This window comes from Musa acuminata, chromosome BXJ1-5 (genome assembly GCF_036884655.1).
Source record: "Musa acuminata AAA Group cultivar baxijiao chromosome BXJ1-5, Cavendish_Baxijiao_AAA, whole genome shotgun sequence".
Classification (NCBI taxonomy): Eukaryota; Viridiplantae; Streptophyta; class Magnoliopsida; order Zingiberales; family Musaceae; genus Musa; species Musa acuminata.
In genome coordinates, this window is record NC_088331.1 from 43487661 (window position 1) to 43502422 (window position 14762).

At 37.8% G+C, this 14762-nt stretch overlaps 1 protein-coding gene across 1 annotated transcript; it reads right to left on the bottom strand.

Annotated features, from left to right (window-relative positions):
• Positions 1 to 9639: 9639 nt before the first annotated feature.
• On the bottom strand, positions 9640 to 10390 carry LOC135675126 (ethylene-responsive transcription factor ERF011-like). Its single transcript, XM_065185399.1, has one exon. It carries the CDS (start codon positions 10307 to 10309, stop codon positions 9743 to 9745), a length of 567 nt encoding a protein of 188 aa, XP_065041471.1. The 5' UTR covers positions 10310 to 10390; the 3' UTR covers positions 9640 to 9742.
• Positions 10391 to 14762: the final 4372 nt, after the last annotated feature.

A 14762-nucleotide genomic window follows, 5' to 3' on the forward strand; every position in this document is an offset into this window, starting at 1 on the left:
TCTTTCGGCGAACTGCAGCCTCTACAATCTGCTGCAGCAAGCAGCAATCCACAGTAGCTGCCGACAACTTTGGGCACTGTTGTAGATTGCCCAATCTGCTGCAGCAATCTATAGCAGCAGCCCCCTCCCGCATTCTCCACCTCTTCTTTAAAAAAAAAAAAAAAAGTCTTCGTTCACTTCTTCTGATGTTTCAGGAACAGTTCCTGTAGGGACTCCCACTTCTTGTTCTTCTACAGGGCTTATCTCCATCAATGTTGCCACGCTGATACCCTTTAAGTTATCAAAGGGTGGCAACTATGCGTCCTGGCGAGCTCAATTTTCTAATCTTTTATTTGGATACGACTTGCTAGGTTACATTGATGGCTCCTTCAAATGTCCTCCGGCCATGCTCAACATCCCCGGCGATCCCAGTCCAGTACCCAATCCAGCTCACAAACTGTGGCTACGTCAAGATCGTCTTATTCTCCAAGCTATTCAAGCTTCAGTTGCTGGATCCGTTGCTCCCTTGATATATTCATGTGTGACAGCTGCTGATGCATGGTCTACACTGCAAACCACCCTGGCAAATCATTCGCGTACTCGCAAGCTCAGTCTTCTATCCAAGCTTATGGTGACAAAACAAGAGGGAAGTAGTATCTCTGATTATCTACAATATATCAAGGTTATCATTGATGACTTGGCCTTGATAGGTCATTCCCTATGTGACGAAGAGGTTGTCATTCATACCCTCAATGGTCTCGACACCGACTACAAGGAATTGGCTGCTGCAATTCGGGCACACGACTCGCCAGTCTCTTTTGAAGATCTCTATGATAAGCTGACTGACTACGAGATGTACTTGAAGCGTGCGGACAAACTGCCTGGATCAACTGTCACTGCTCAAGTCAGTCATAAGTCTAAACGGAAGAGCACTCGGTACTCGCCGAACATCACCCAAGGTTTGGCTACTGCGCCTCTTTGATTCTGTGAGTTCCATGCAACACCCCTCCTATCCTCCTAGTTATCACTTCTCGCAAAGTGGCAACTCCAGCCATCATCCGTCTTCGCGTCTTGCCCTACCGAGCCATCAAAGACGGGTCGTTTGCCAACTGTGTGACAAAGTCGGCCACTCCGCTAAAGTTTGCTGGTCTCGTCCCCGCCTCCCTGCTCCGTCACACTGGCCTCAGGCAAATCTCCTAACTTCTCCGACACCTAGCCAGTCCAACTGGATTGTCGACTCTGGTGCCTCTCATCACATCACCGCTGATCTTCAGAATTTGTCTCTTCACAATCCCTATGGCGGCGATGAAGATATCATCATCGGTGATGGTAAAGGACTTCCTATAACTCATACTGGTTCCACAACGCTTAATTCTGACTCTAATACATTTACCCTCGATGATGTTTTATGTGTCCCTCATATTAAACGCAACCTCATTTCTGTTTCTCAATTTTACAAACATAACAATACTTCCATTGAATTCTTTCCTGATTCATTTCTTGTTAAGGACTTGAGCACGGGGGCATCATTGGTCCAAGGCCCGAATAAAGACAACATTTACGAATGGTCGTCAACCTCTCGAATAACCCAGCCCACTGTTCATTCTTCTGTTGCGGCTCCAATTGATGTGTGGCATCGTCGGCTTGGTCATCCCTCGTCCTTTATTCAGCAGAAATTATTATCTCGTCACTCTCTTCCTCTTTTTAAGTCCACTAATTCTATGATGCATTGTGATGCTTGTCTTAGTAATAAGAGTCATCGGCAGCCTTTTGGCTCATCTTCTATTTCCTCTTCTAAACCTTTTGAAATTATATATACTGATGTTTGGGGTCCTGCTCCAATCTTATCTTTTAATAAGTTCTGATTTTATGTTATTTTCGTAGATCACTTCTCTAAGTACACATGGATATATCCTCTTTCCCATAAATATGACGTTTCTCGCATTTTTTCCACTTTCCAGAAGTTGGTCGAAAACTATTTTCAGTCTACCATTAAAACAGTCTACTGGTGGTGGTGAATATCAAGCCCTGGCATCCCATCTCTCAGCTTGTGGCATTCAACACCTCAAGTCTCCCCCACATACTCCTCAACTAGTTGGTTCTGCCGAACGCAAACATTGGCATATAGTAGAAACTGGACTCACACTTCTACATCAGGCTTCCATGCCTTCAACTTTTTGGACATCAGCCTTTCAAACTGCTGTCTACCTAATTAATCGAATGCCTACACCAGTTCTACAATACCGGTCCCCCTTTGACACACTATTTCACAAACCCTCTAACCTTCGTAAACTCCGAGTGTTCGGTTGTTTATGTTATCCTTGGTTACGTACCTATGCCTCTCATAAGTTAACATCCCGATCTACTCCTTGTGTCTTTATTGGTTACTCACTTGAACATAATGCTTTCCGCTGCTATAATCTCCACACTCACAAAATCTTCATATCACGTCACGTTGTCTTTGTTGAGTCTAACTTTCCTTTCCAAACCCTTCCATATCCTGCCATACAGACCACTTCACTATTTCACTGGGGTATACCTTCGGTCCAATCGGACGAGACTCCCATGACTTCGTCTACTTCCTCCCCTCCTGATCCGCACTATATCACTCCAGTTCAACACTTGCCCGTTCCTACTCCACTCCACTCTTCCCCAATTGATGGGGCAATATGTTCCGAAACACAACCATCCTCTTTACCTCCTTCTTGCCCAAGTGCCCCTGACGTGTCTCCACTTGACCAGACTTATGCCACAGATCCTCACCCAACATCACCTCCCAATCCTGTCGTCTCTAATCATCCTATGACCACTCGCTCTAAGCATGGTATTTTTAAACCTCATCAGGTACTTAACCTACAAGCTATCATGAATTCCTCATCCCCCAACGTTGAACCCACCACCTTCACTCAAGCCCAAAAATCTCCACATTGGCGTACTGCCATGAGTGAGGAATATAATGCCCTCCTCCATAATTCAACGTGGGATCTCATTCCTTTCCATCCTTCACAAAACATCATCGGGTGTAAGTGGGTCTTTAGAATTAAGCGGAACCCAGATGGCTCTGTTGCCCGATATAAGGCACGCTTGGTCGCCAAAGGGTTTCATCAACGACCTGGGGTTGATTTCACTGAGACGTTTAGTCCTGTTGTTAAACCCACTACAATCCGGCTCATCTTGAGTCTGGCTACCATTAAAGGCTGGCAATTACGACAATTGGATGTTAATAATGCATTTCTACATGGATCTCTATCTGAAGATGTTTTTATGCAACAACCCCCCGGTTTTACTCATCCTCAGTATTCCACTCCCGCATGAAACATATTGCTATCGATTTCCACTTTGTACGCGATCAAGTTGTCCGCCGTCAACTTCGTGTTTCTCATGTTCATACGGCTGATCAATTGGCCGACTCATTTACGAAGCCTCTAGCTCATAAACTTTTTGCATTACATCAGTCCAAAATTGGCCTCCTTGATCGGAGCACCATCTTGCGGGGGCATGATAAGTAGATGAGATTTCCCTAACTGTTTGAGGAAATCTCTCTACTATGTTGAGGGAAATCCTCTAACCTGTTGAGGAAAATTCTCCCTTCTAACCTGTATAAAAGGAAGGAGGATATGTTAATCACAATCAACTTCTTCTACAACTTGTTTATCTATTTATTTTCTAACATCAAGTAGATTAATGGTGTCTACTATGTTACAATTAAAGCTCGTGATATGGAAATGTTGGATGCAAGTGCAATGGAGGTAGTGAGCGATGAGGATGAAAACAAAATAGTCATCATTCCTCGCATGAAAAAGAGTTGTAGTCCCTTTGATCCTTGCTGCAATTGTGAAGCTAAGGAGCCACGGCCAACTTGTTAGCTAACTTGGGACATCTGTTAAGCAAATTACGTTGTCTGCGATCCTGATTACCATTATCGGTCACCATCATACAAACTATAATCATAATCTCGGTTCTTTATGGTCTAATTTTCTTGGATAAATCATGTTTTTCTTCTTGTTGTTTACTTTGCGGTACCTATGAAGAAGTGATCTCATGAAAAGGTTGCGAGTCTTTAAGTTACTCTATTTTGTGTGTTTTAGTAGATGAGGATGATAGAGGGCTAACTAGTGGTAGAATGAGGCATTTAGAAGATGATCCCAACCTCATGAATGTAGTGGGCATTCTTGAGATAAATACAGGGAGCATTTTCCGATGGATACAAAAACTCGGAGACATTTATATTATCCAATATATGTGGACATCATTTCGCATAAATATATGATATGAATCATAGTTACTAGAATTAAACCCAAAAAAAGACTTAGGCCAAGCCTTTTGGGTCACTAGGTCAGATCAAAGGGTCAATTGGTTGAATAGAATAGTATGTTTAATAAAAAAAAATATCTTTAAAATATAAAATATATAAAGAATCAATAATATTAAAATTAGTAAAAATTTAATATTCTTAGAGTAATGAAAAAAAAAATCAGTTGTATGTAATATTATGAAAATGCTACTAGCAAACAACATTGTAAATATAAACTTCTATTCAAATCAAATAAAATGTTATAAAATTTAAAATATAATTTTATTAATCCGATCCATAATAAATTGTTCAATGCTATAAAAGAACTAATTTATCGAATATAATCATCATAATTCAAAGTTACATACAGATGAATATGAATTTTAAAATTGATATTTTTTAGTAATCGAAATATCATTTTTAATTCATTCTATATTATATTATAAATTTTTTGACTCACTTTTTATTTATCATAATATTTGTTTCAAGAGGGAAAGAGAGTATATGTGAAAGGGGGGATTTCCTTTCTCATGTCAAATTTAACATCAAAATTAATATAAGTATCCTCTTAAATAAATAATAAAAATTATAATTATAGATATTTAAGGAATCTTATTTATACTTACAAAACTGGATCTATTTTATTTAACCCATCCAAAAATCGATCTGATTGATCAGTTTATTTTGATTTTTAACATAATCAATGAAATATACTAACTATAATTTTTATTTTTTTTATCCAACCGAATTCTAATAAATGAACAATGGGAGAAAGAAACAATATATGAAGTGATAGATGCAATACCTGTCGTATAAAACCTTCGTTTTACCACACAAAAAATATATCATTAGATGTCGGATTGATTGTTAGGTTTTGTCTTTGATAATGGATAATTTGATCGGTCGGCTATTGGTGTGGTCCGTAGGCTCGTGAGGAATTGTCCGCTTTGGACGATGAGCGTACCCCCACGATTTTATCCTTTTCGGAGCATATGAGCTTGGAAAGACACCTCTAAGGGTAAGGGAGTGCTCCCTCCCGTAGGGGAGCCAAGGTGTAGGCTTCGGGCCTTCCTTCTAGCGTCAATCTGATAAAGGATAATTTGGTCGGTCGGTCATTGGTGTGGCCCGTAGGCTCACGAGGATGGGCGTACCCGTACGATTTTATCCTTTTCGAAGCATGTGAACTCGAAAAGATACATCTGAGGGTAAGGGAGACCTGACGGATTTATGAGCCCTTAGTACTCATATTCCTCTGCCTGTGAGACTAAATAACCTTACGAGTCTTCAATTGGATAAATCGATCTAATACATGGCAGTTCAAATGCATTATGCGGATCCACATCTTGCTCGCTCAAACGTGTTGTCCCCCAATATCTCAATGGACGAAAGCTTTTATACAAATCGGCACGCCCTTTCTCTAAGTATATCTACGTGATGTCAATCAACAAAGCTAATGTGTTTGTTCACTGTAATGTCAAATTTTACTGAAACTTTCTTACTAGTGTTTTCTTTCTCGTTGGTGTTGTGGTGTGGGTGCGACCAAAGGAAATAGGCATGGGTGACCGCACCGTCAGGATGAGGATGAGGATGTTGCAACTTGACTTGGGTTGGGCTCCACTGCAGTACCGAAACATGGTTCGATGAATGACTTAATATGGTAAACTAGTATGATGGACTTACAGGTTATGGGGGATGAACTCATTGTGATCTCCGTTTTTAACTATATCTTTTTCACGTTCAAAATGGATGTATCTAATATTATTTTAGTTTCACTAAATCGCTAGCTTAATACATACTATATATATGAACGTTTGAACATTCTATATAAAGGCTCAATTGGACTCTTAAAATATATTATATCCGGTCAAAATGATCGTCACACGCTTGGTTATCATATTAGTTATTATCGGATGTCTTTATACTCTAAGTCAGGGTAAGTATTTCTGTGCTAACTGTTGTTGGGCTCTCTATTATTAATTAAATTCAAATTGAACGTGTTCTTTCAATCAAAGAAAAAACTATAATTTACAAGTAGATCAATGACTTTATTTTACTGTCTAATCTATTTTATAAAAAAACAAAGAAATATTTTTTGTCTACTAATCTGGTTTTACTTCTTTGTTGTCCCAAAATTTAAGGTCGTGATATCGAAAGACGGGAAGAGGAAAACAAAATAGTAATAATTCCTTGTGTTAAAGGGTCATGCGCAGATTGGGATGTTTGCTACTGTTGTGGAGCTGATAAATTTTGCTGGCAATCATGGGAGATTTGCAGATTACATTGCACTACATGTGATCCCCATTGTCATCCCCCAGCATTCTACGATCCATAATCACCGGCTCCTATAGCTGTATAACTTCATGTTGTTGGAATAAAAATCTCATCTCATGTTTCCCTATTGTCATCCCTTAGCATTCTACAACCCATAATCACCGGCTACTATAACTGTATGACTTCATGAATAAAAATATCATCTCATGTTTTTCATTTTCCTCTACTAATTTTGTGTTGTTTGTTTGGTTTTTCTATTATGTAAACTATCGGATGTTGCACCGCTGGTGTAATAAAGCGCTTATTTAGGCTCACACAATAAACGATCTCTTTAGACGTGTACTATGAAACATGTAAACTCAAACTATGATAATAACATAATCGATAGAGCAACTCAAGATTTAGTGGTAACAAAATGAAAAGTAAATAATTTATACCACAGATCAACGTTTCAAATTTATCACAAAGACAATGCTACTAGATCTTATGGATCGTAGTGGTCTTTCAGTTTAATGAAAGGAATGCCCAAAACAAAAAATGCATTTATATTACTTTAAAGAACAAAAACTACCTATCCTATGCTCGTTAGCCCACAAAACTAACTTTAGCTTTGCGGACCAATCCCCTCTCCAAAGATTGTCAAAATATTTTTTTACTTGTATATATACACACACACACGTATACATACATATATACATATACATAAATATTTACATATATATATATATATATATATATATATATATATATATATATATATATATATATATTCTCACTTTAAACTCATTCAAATCCATTCATAAATTTATTATTCATTAGAAATTCATAAATCTTAACTATAAGATTAAGGACTGATTGTAATACCTTAAAAGTGATCCTAATAGAATTTAGGTTCAACGATTCATTGATCCTGTATCATCTCTCAAATAGAAATTTTGATAAAAGAAAACAATATCACTAGAAATAAATGTAAAATCAAAAGAAAAATAACATCTATTACTCGTAAGGTTAAAGTGTCAACTGCGAGGGCTAAACAATGGAATAAAGCACAATAAAAGACTTAGAATAAAAGTGTTAAAACACAAGTTATCTTTGGACAGCACTTGGGTACTCTCGGTTGAGGGTCACTATTGATTTCAATCTCCTCCTTCAATACTATTATCGAAATTTCCTCCTTAGGCTTGGATAGCAAGTAATATGATTTTAGGACTACTTATATTTGGTGGATGAGGTTTGAATAAAGGATTTTGGATAAAAAACTCATGGAAGAAGGGGCTATGGTTGGAGGTCTATAGCATTTTATATAATTTCTTCTCTCTTTTCTGATAGAAGCTTGAAAATTAGGGTTAATTGGGGCTTCTTCTTAGTTGTCTTTGGGATATTCTTTCTTCTTCTACTTCTATTTTTTCATGCTACTATCAAAGGCCTCTTTAGTATAGCTTAATTTGACAAATGAAAAAGGGTAAGATTCATAATAACTCAAAGAAAATCTCTATAATAAGATGGTCGGAAGAAGGATTGTTAAATTATAAGCTCCTTCTATTATGACTTAAATTTTGATAATAAAATTAATTAATAAATTTAATAAATTATGTGTTTTTGAGATAAATGATATAGAAAATACTTTGATCATAGACTCAAACTATAGAAGGGTTAAATATCGAGTAAAAGAGTTAGACGTCGTGTTGAAAGATTTTTGTTTCAAAAATTAGACGTCGAGCTAGAGGATTGACCAATACGTCTTATGGACTTGATGCTAGAGGTTCTAACATCATATCAAATGGATTATATATCGCGTTAAAAAATTGGATGTCATGATGAAATTGATAGGTTGAAAGATTGAGCTATACTAAAGTATAGTGTGATGTGTCGAAGTTTCGAATAGACAATAAGATATCATGATATTATGATAAATGAGGATGAGCTAATTGTGCTTTCGTTCTTTATATATATATATATATATATATATATATATATATATATATATATATATATATATATATATATATATATATATATTCAGAAAACCCAAATCTAACCTTATTTTGAGGTGCCTGAATCTAAAGAATACCTAATTATATGGAACGATTACTTTGGGGATGAGGAAGTTCGTTCTTAGGCATACCGAGGTGCAATAACATGTCTTATCTCCCATGCAGAGGTGTCTATACGTCGATATATGACAGATATTGTAGATCCTCTCCTCATTGGAGGTGCAACATCATTGAAGAGAAGGCCATACATATTGAGATCCTCGCTTCCTTCTAATAGGATCCGGCTATGCTGTCACGTCATACTGGATGACTTGACAAGGCACATCCAGCTATACCACCACGTCAAGGAACAAATCAGTGCACCTGGTTGTTTTATGATGTCGGTAAAGACAATAGTTTTGGAAGATGGGTTGAACTCAGGTTGGGTTGACAAGGTATCACACATCATCCAAACCATACCCACCAAACCATGCCAGGTAGAGTATCCACGGTTCCCTGATGCTTTGATTGGTGGAGATGGCCGGAAGTGCGTGATAGGCGTAGTACCTATACCTCGGTTGTCCCAACATAAGTCAAGTTGCGACATCCTCATCCAGGTAGGTGCCCCGTTCCCACCCACAGCACCAAGGAAAAAAGAAGTCACACGTCAGAGATTTGCAGCAGACGTCGACGTGCCTGGTGCTACAGCAACGTGTTTAAAGGCCACAGCATCAGGGTCCCGCCACATCAGACGGTCCATTATGTGCTTCGCTGTTGGGTTGGGCGAGCAGGTACGCCATCCCCCACAGACACATACTGCTGCTACAGAGTAGCAACAGCGGCTATAGCCTTAAGAGCCCCCACCCACAACAATTTGAAGTGGATGAGCTGATCATGTCCGTTTGACCCTTCCTGCCTCTGGCTTTCTTCAAGCTCAATCTAAAGTCATGTACAGCGACATCTTATCCATCTCCTCCGACCCACCCAACCCTACCACCCTTGTTGTCTACACTCTTTAACATCGGCTTGGGATTTGGTCAACCACCTTAACCTTCATCCTTACACTTCTCTTGATGACGGACCAACAAAGAACAAACCAAGAAAGAAAAACACGAAAAAACGTAAAAGAAAGATAACTCTCGATCTGAGCTAACCTTCATCATCGGCGAACAGGCCGACCAAAAGCTGATGAAGACTGAAGAACACATATACATACACTAGTATTCTAGTCCACATCAGAGCTCTCGGGGCTCGGCTGCTGATTGAGATCAGGGTTTTTAGCCGCCCGAGTTGGCTGCTGCTGCTGCTGCTGAAACTGAAGCCGGTGTTGATGGTGTTCCCTATGTGGTCGTTGCTGTCGCTGCTGCGGCGGCGTTGGTGACATGAGACCCATCCAGAGTGCGTCCACTCTTGCGCCCACCTCGGTGGCCTTCTTCCGAATCAACGCGGCCGACATGGGGGCGCCTCCGACCACCGGGTCATCAGAGAGGATCTCGTCGGGGAAGTTGAGTCTGGCGGAACGGCCCCTGAGGTAATAGACGGCGGTGTCGTAGGCCCTGGCGGCGGCCACCGCGGTGGAGTAGGACCCCAGCCAAATCCGCGATCGCTTGTTGGGCTCCCGTACCTCAGCTACCCACTTCCCCCACTTTCGCATCCTGACTCCTCTGTACGGCCTATCCTTACCGCCACCGCCTGCGCTCCCGACTGCCGCTGCCGCCCTTTTCCCGGCCGCTGGCGGCGACGGCTTTCTTGGTTTGTCGTTGGTGGAGGTGAAGCAGTACTGCCCCTCCATCCTTTCGCCCTTCGCTTCTCTCTCTCTCTCTCTCTCAACGCTACTTGTAGTTGCGATGGCCAAGAATTGAGGGGTGCAGGTTTTTGATGGACATAGCAAGAGTATTAATACAAATTAAACCTTTTAAGATTTATGATACTTCAATCAAAATTATCATGGTGATAACATCATAATACAGCATATTATGAATTTAAATTTCTTTATTTCGTCTTAATATCTATCTCTAATCAGCTTAACCCATCTAAATAATAAAACATACATCAGAAAAGAAGCATGTGGGTGCGATCTTTTGGTGACGAGAAAACGATACCTCCACTAGGGTGACTGTTCCAGTGACGTATGACCTCACCAACTTAGCCCGGTCGAGGACCATGGAAAGATATTATACGCGTGGTCGGCAGTGGCAGCCCAAACAAAACGGCATTAAGTTGAGTGAACGGAATGCATACGCACTGCCATGCATTAAATCACAGGCTGCACGTACGATTTCATCAAGATGCCAAAAATTTGTGAACTGTAGCAACTAGTAATGTTTTTGGACTGCCATCTCTCGGCCTCTGCGTTGACTTCTGCTGAGGTGGAGGAGATTTGGGACACTTTGCCAGTGACCTGTCCGAAGCCCCTCTCACTTGGGAAGGATCGGTGTTACGTGGGTATGAAACTGTAAAGAAGCTGGTTCTTGAGTGATGCAGAGAAATAGGAGTTGAGGGTGTAGGATTCGATTGGCAAACCGTGCTCAGATCGGCTTGCTGCTGTCGGCTGCAGGCGTGGCCGAGAAAAGAGGACAGAAAGAAGAAGAAAATAATAGATGGTCAAATCCAGTCAATCTCACCGACATATGGGACCGACATGTGACGCTGCCCATGACGTGGGCGTTGCCACCTCGCTTTCGGACACCGCCGCCCTCGACATCGGCACCAAAGGGAGGGGGGACAAGTATTATGGCCGGCTGTGCACTTCATTTTCCCTCGGCGAATGGCTGAGGTTAATGGATGGAAATGGAACAAACGACCAGGATGAGAAGAGGTAGATTGGTGGTGGCCGGGCAACCCAGGGTGGGAGGAGGCGTGGAAGTAACACCGTTCGAAGGAATGCTTGTTGAGGGTGGAATATTATGAGTTGAGAGAGAATAAAAGGATACGAATACAGCAGAGATGATAGGGAGAGATAGTTGTTGTCTTCTCTCCCTTAAAAAAGCACTCTTTTTCACTTTTTCTTTCTTCACTATAAGCGTACTTTTAAGTTCCGTCCCTAATTATACCTGGATAATATCCTATTGTATTTTAGCATTCACAATAATGGGTAAATGCTAAAAAAAATCTTTAATTAAAAAAAAAGTTTTAAAGAACACTCTATTTTTAAATTTTTTTATAAAATATTTTTATATAAAAATTGATTTTGTTTCTATATCTATCTCATCGGCTATCGTCTTCTTTGTTGGTCCCTTATACCTCCATCCTTGATAGTTTCTATACGTAAATTCTCTCATTCTCTGCCCACCACCCTCGTCCACTTTGACAACCTCCATATATAAGCCTTCTTACCCCTCACCCATCGCCCTCATTCCTTTGACCACTTTCGCATCATACAATTGCCCTCGCCTTCTTTCCCCTCTCTTTTTCCTTTATCCTCAGCATATTGTAAAAGTCCTTGCTCGTGACTCTCTCCACTAAGGTTAATAATGGGTATGATGGATACAAGCATGGGGTGAGAGGGTGGGGTGCGACGATGTATGATTGGTATGATGGATATGAGAATGTTGTAGAGTCCCTAATCTCTGTAATTCTATTTAATCTTATTTAAAAAATAAGATATTAATTTTAGATTTTTCAGTATATAATTTAACTTTTTAAACTAGAAATTTCTTATCCTATAACTTTATCTAAAAGGTAAGATATTAATTTGTGAACTTTCAAAATATATTTGAACTTCTTAACACTCTCTCCTAAAAGTATACTTTTGAAGATAGATCTTAGCTTGCTTCCAAGATCTTTAAATGGTCATATGGAAAGAGATTTGATAAAAATATCCATTTTATTTTCTTTCCTTTTGATCTTCATGACCTCAATAACTCTTTGAAGCATATTTTCTCAAATAAAATGATGTTTAATTTCGATATGCTTGGTTCATGATAAATTAGATTTGTAGCCAATTTTAAAGTACTTTGATTGTCACCCTATAAAATAGTTGATTTGTTAATTTGACAGCACACATCTTCGATTAGATGTCATAACCATATACATTCTTGAGCAGTAATTGAGGAGCCTTATATTCTGCTTTGATTGTATAAAGAGAGACCAACTGTTGTTTCTTACTACATCATGAGATGTAAACAGAACCATATAAAAAATATATAGCCAGAAGTCGATCTACTATTATTCAAATCACCTCCCAGATTAGCATCTGCATAATGATGTAATTCAAGATGTATGTCATTCTTATAGAATAATCCCAAGTCAAGGGTAGAATTCACATATTTTAAAATTCTCTTTGCTATATCAAGATAGCATAAAATGTTATAAGACCAACTGAAAATGTAATATATGGTCTTATAACTATTAAGTATATGAGACTCCTAATAAGAGCACAAAAAGATCGAGGGTCAAAAAGAATCTTCCCATCATTACCACTTAATTTTATATTTGCATCAAGTGAAGTAGAAACCTTTTTACTTTTACTAATTCCAAACCTTACGATAATTTTCTTTATATAGCTTATTTGGGAGATAAATATACCTTCGTTTGTATTCATCATCTCGAGACCAAGAAAAATATTAAGTTTTCCTAAGACTTTTATCGTAAAGGAAGATCACCATGCAGCTTTGAAATCTCTATTTTATCATTATTGGTGATGATCATATCATTTACATATAGATTTTGTTACTTTTCAATAAATAAGTTATGATTTGAATAAGAAGAAATATAAGTATTATACAATATTTTTATACCATGTTCTCGGAGCTTGCTTTAATCCATAGAAAGTCTTCTTGAGCTCGTAAATATAATTTAGTTCAAAAATAAAAGTATACTCTGGTGATAATATCCTTGTTAATTTCACCGTCTATGAATGCATTCTTCATATCAAGTTGTCAAAAATTCCATTTAAGATTAGCTGCTAAAGCAATCTTCATCTTAACATATATCATCTTGGCCATAGAACTAAAGATTTTTTTTATAATCTTCTTTGTATTTTTGAAAAAAAAAACCCCTCAGAACAAGTCTTATAATGATCTATACTTCGATCTGACTTACGTTTCACTTTATACACCCATTTGTAAGTAATTAGATCTACATTTGCTAGCATTGACATAAGATCTCAAATTTTATTTTTATGAAGAACATTTATTTTTGTATTCATGGTATCCTCCTACACCTTAATACCTTTAGCTTTATCAAAACAAGTAAGCTTAAGATCATCAATTAGTTTAGAAAAGAAATAATGACATATGCTTACATTATCTCCATCTCTATAACGTGCTAGTTTGATTTTTTTTTTTATCTTCTCAATGTTAAAATTGTCTCTTCAAGAACATCAGTATTCCCCATATCGCTTTGCTCCATTATTGATGATGAAAAAATAACAAGAATAGATACAGATGAGGAAGAAAGATGAGCCAAAATCTATAAAAGTATTAGTGGATAGAAACTCAACCACAAGTTTTAAAAATTGTGATTGATATTTTAAAAAAATTACATAACAAGGATAATAACAAGAAACTTTATCAAACATAACATCTTGAGATATAACATACCTATGTGTTTGCGGATCCATACATTTTTTACTTTTCTTTCTTTCATCAAAGCCAATAAAAATATATTTCTTGATCTTAGCATCAATAAAAATGCATATTTTTTAATCTAATATGTGAACATAGCATGAAAAACTAAATACTCTGAAATGTTTAACATTTGGTTCTCACCAAACATAAGTTTATATAGAGACTTCAGATTGATTAAACTAAAAAGAATTTGATTAATAACATAAATTACATTTGTCATACTTTCAGCCCATAAAACTTTTGGTAAATTTTATATATGAAGGCAACACTTACAAGCCTTCACAAGATGTCAAATCTTTCATTCAACCATACTACTTTGTTGTGGTGTATTTACATATGTAAATTCTCTTTTGATGCAATACACTTTACAAATAGAGAAGAATTTATCAAAAATGTTCTCTCTATCGGTGTAAAATCTTTTAATTTTTCTTTCAAGAGCACTTTCAACAATTAACTTGAACTCTTGAAATTTTAAAAAAACTTTTAATTTTTCCTTCACAAAATAGACTTAAGTGAACGTTCTAAAATCATATAACGAGAACTTGAATAAGATAATGTTTGAGTAAGGCCCATTAGATCAATAAGCTCCAAAAAGAATTTATACTTCTTGTAAATGATCTATCAAAAGGTTATTTATGTCCTTTGTCATATTGACAAACTTCACAAACTTCATCA

Bases quoted from the DNA above. Each gene is read 5' to 3' on its own strand.
- LOC135675126 (XM_065185399.1), bottom strand. From the start codon at position 10,309: ATGGAGGGGCAGTACTGCTTCACCTCCACCAACGACAAACCAAGAAAG.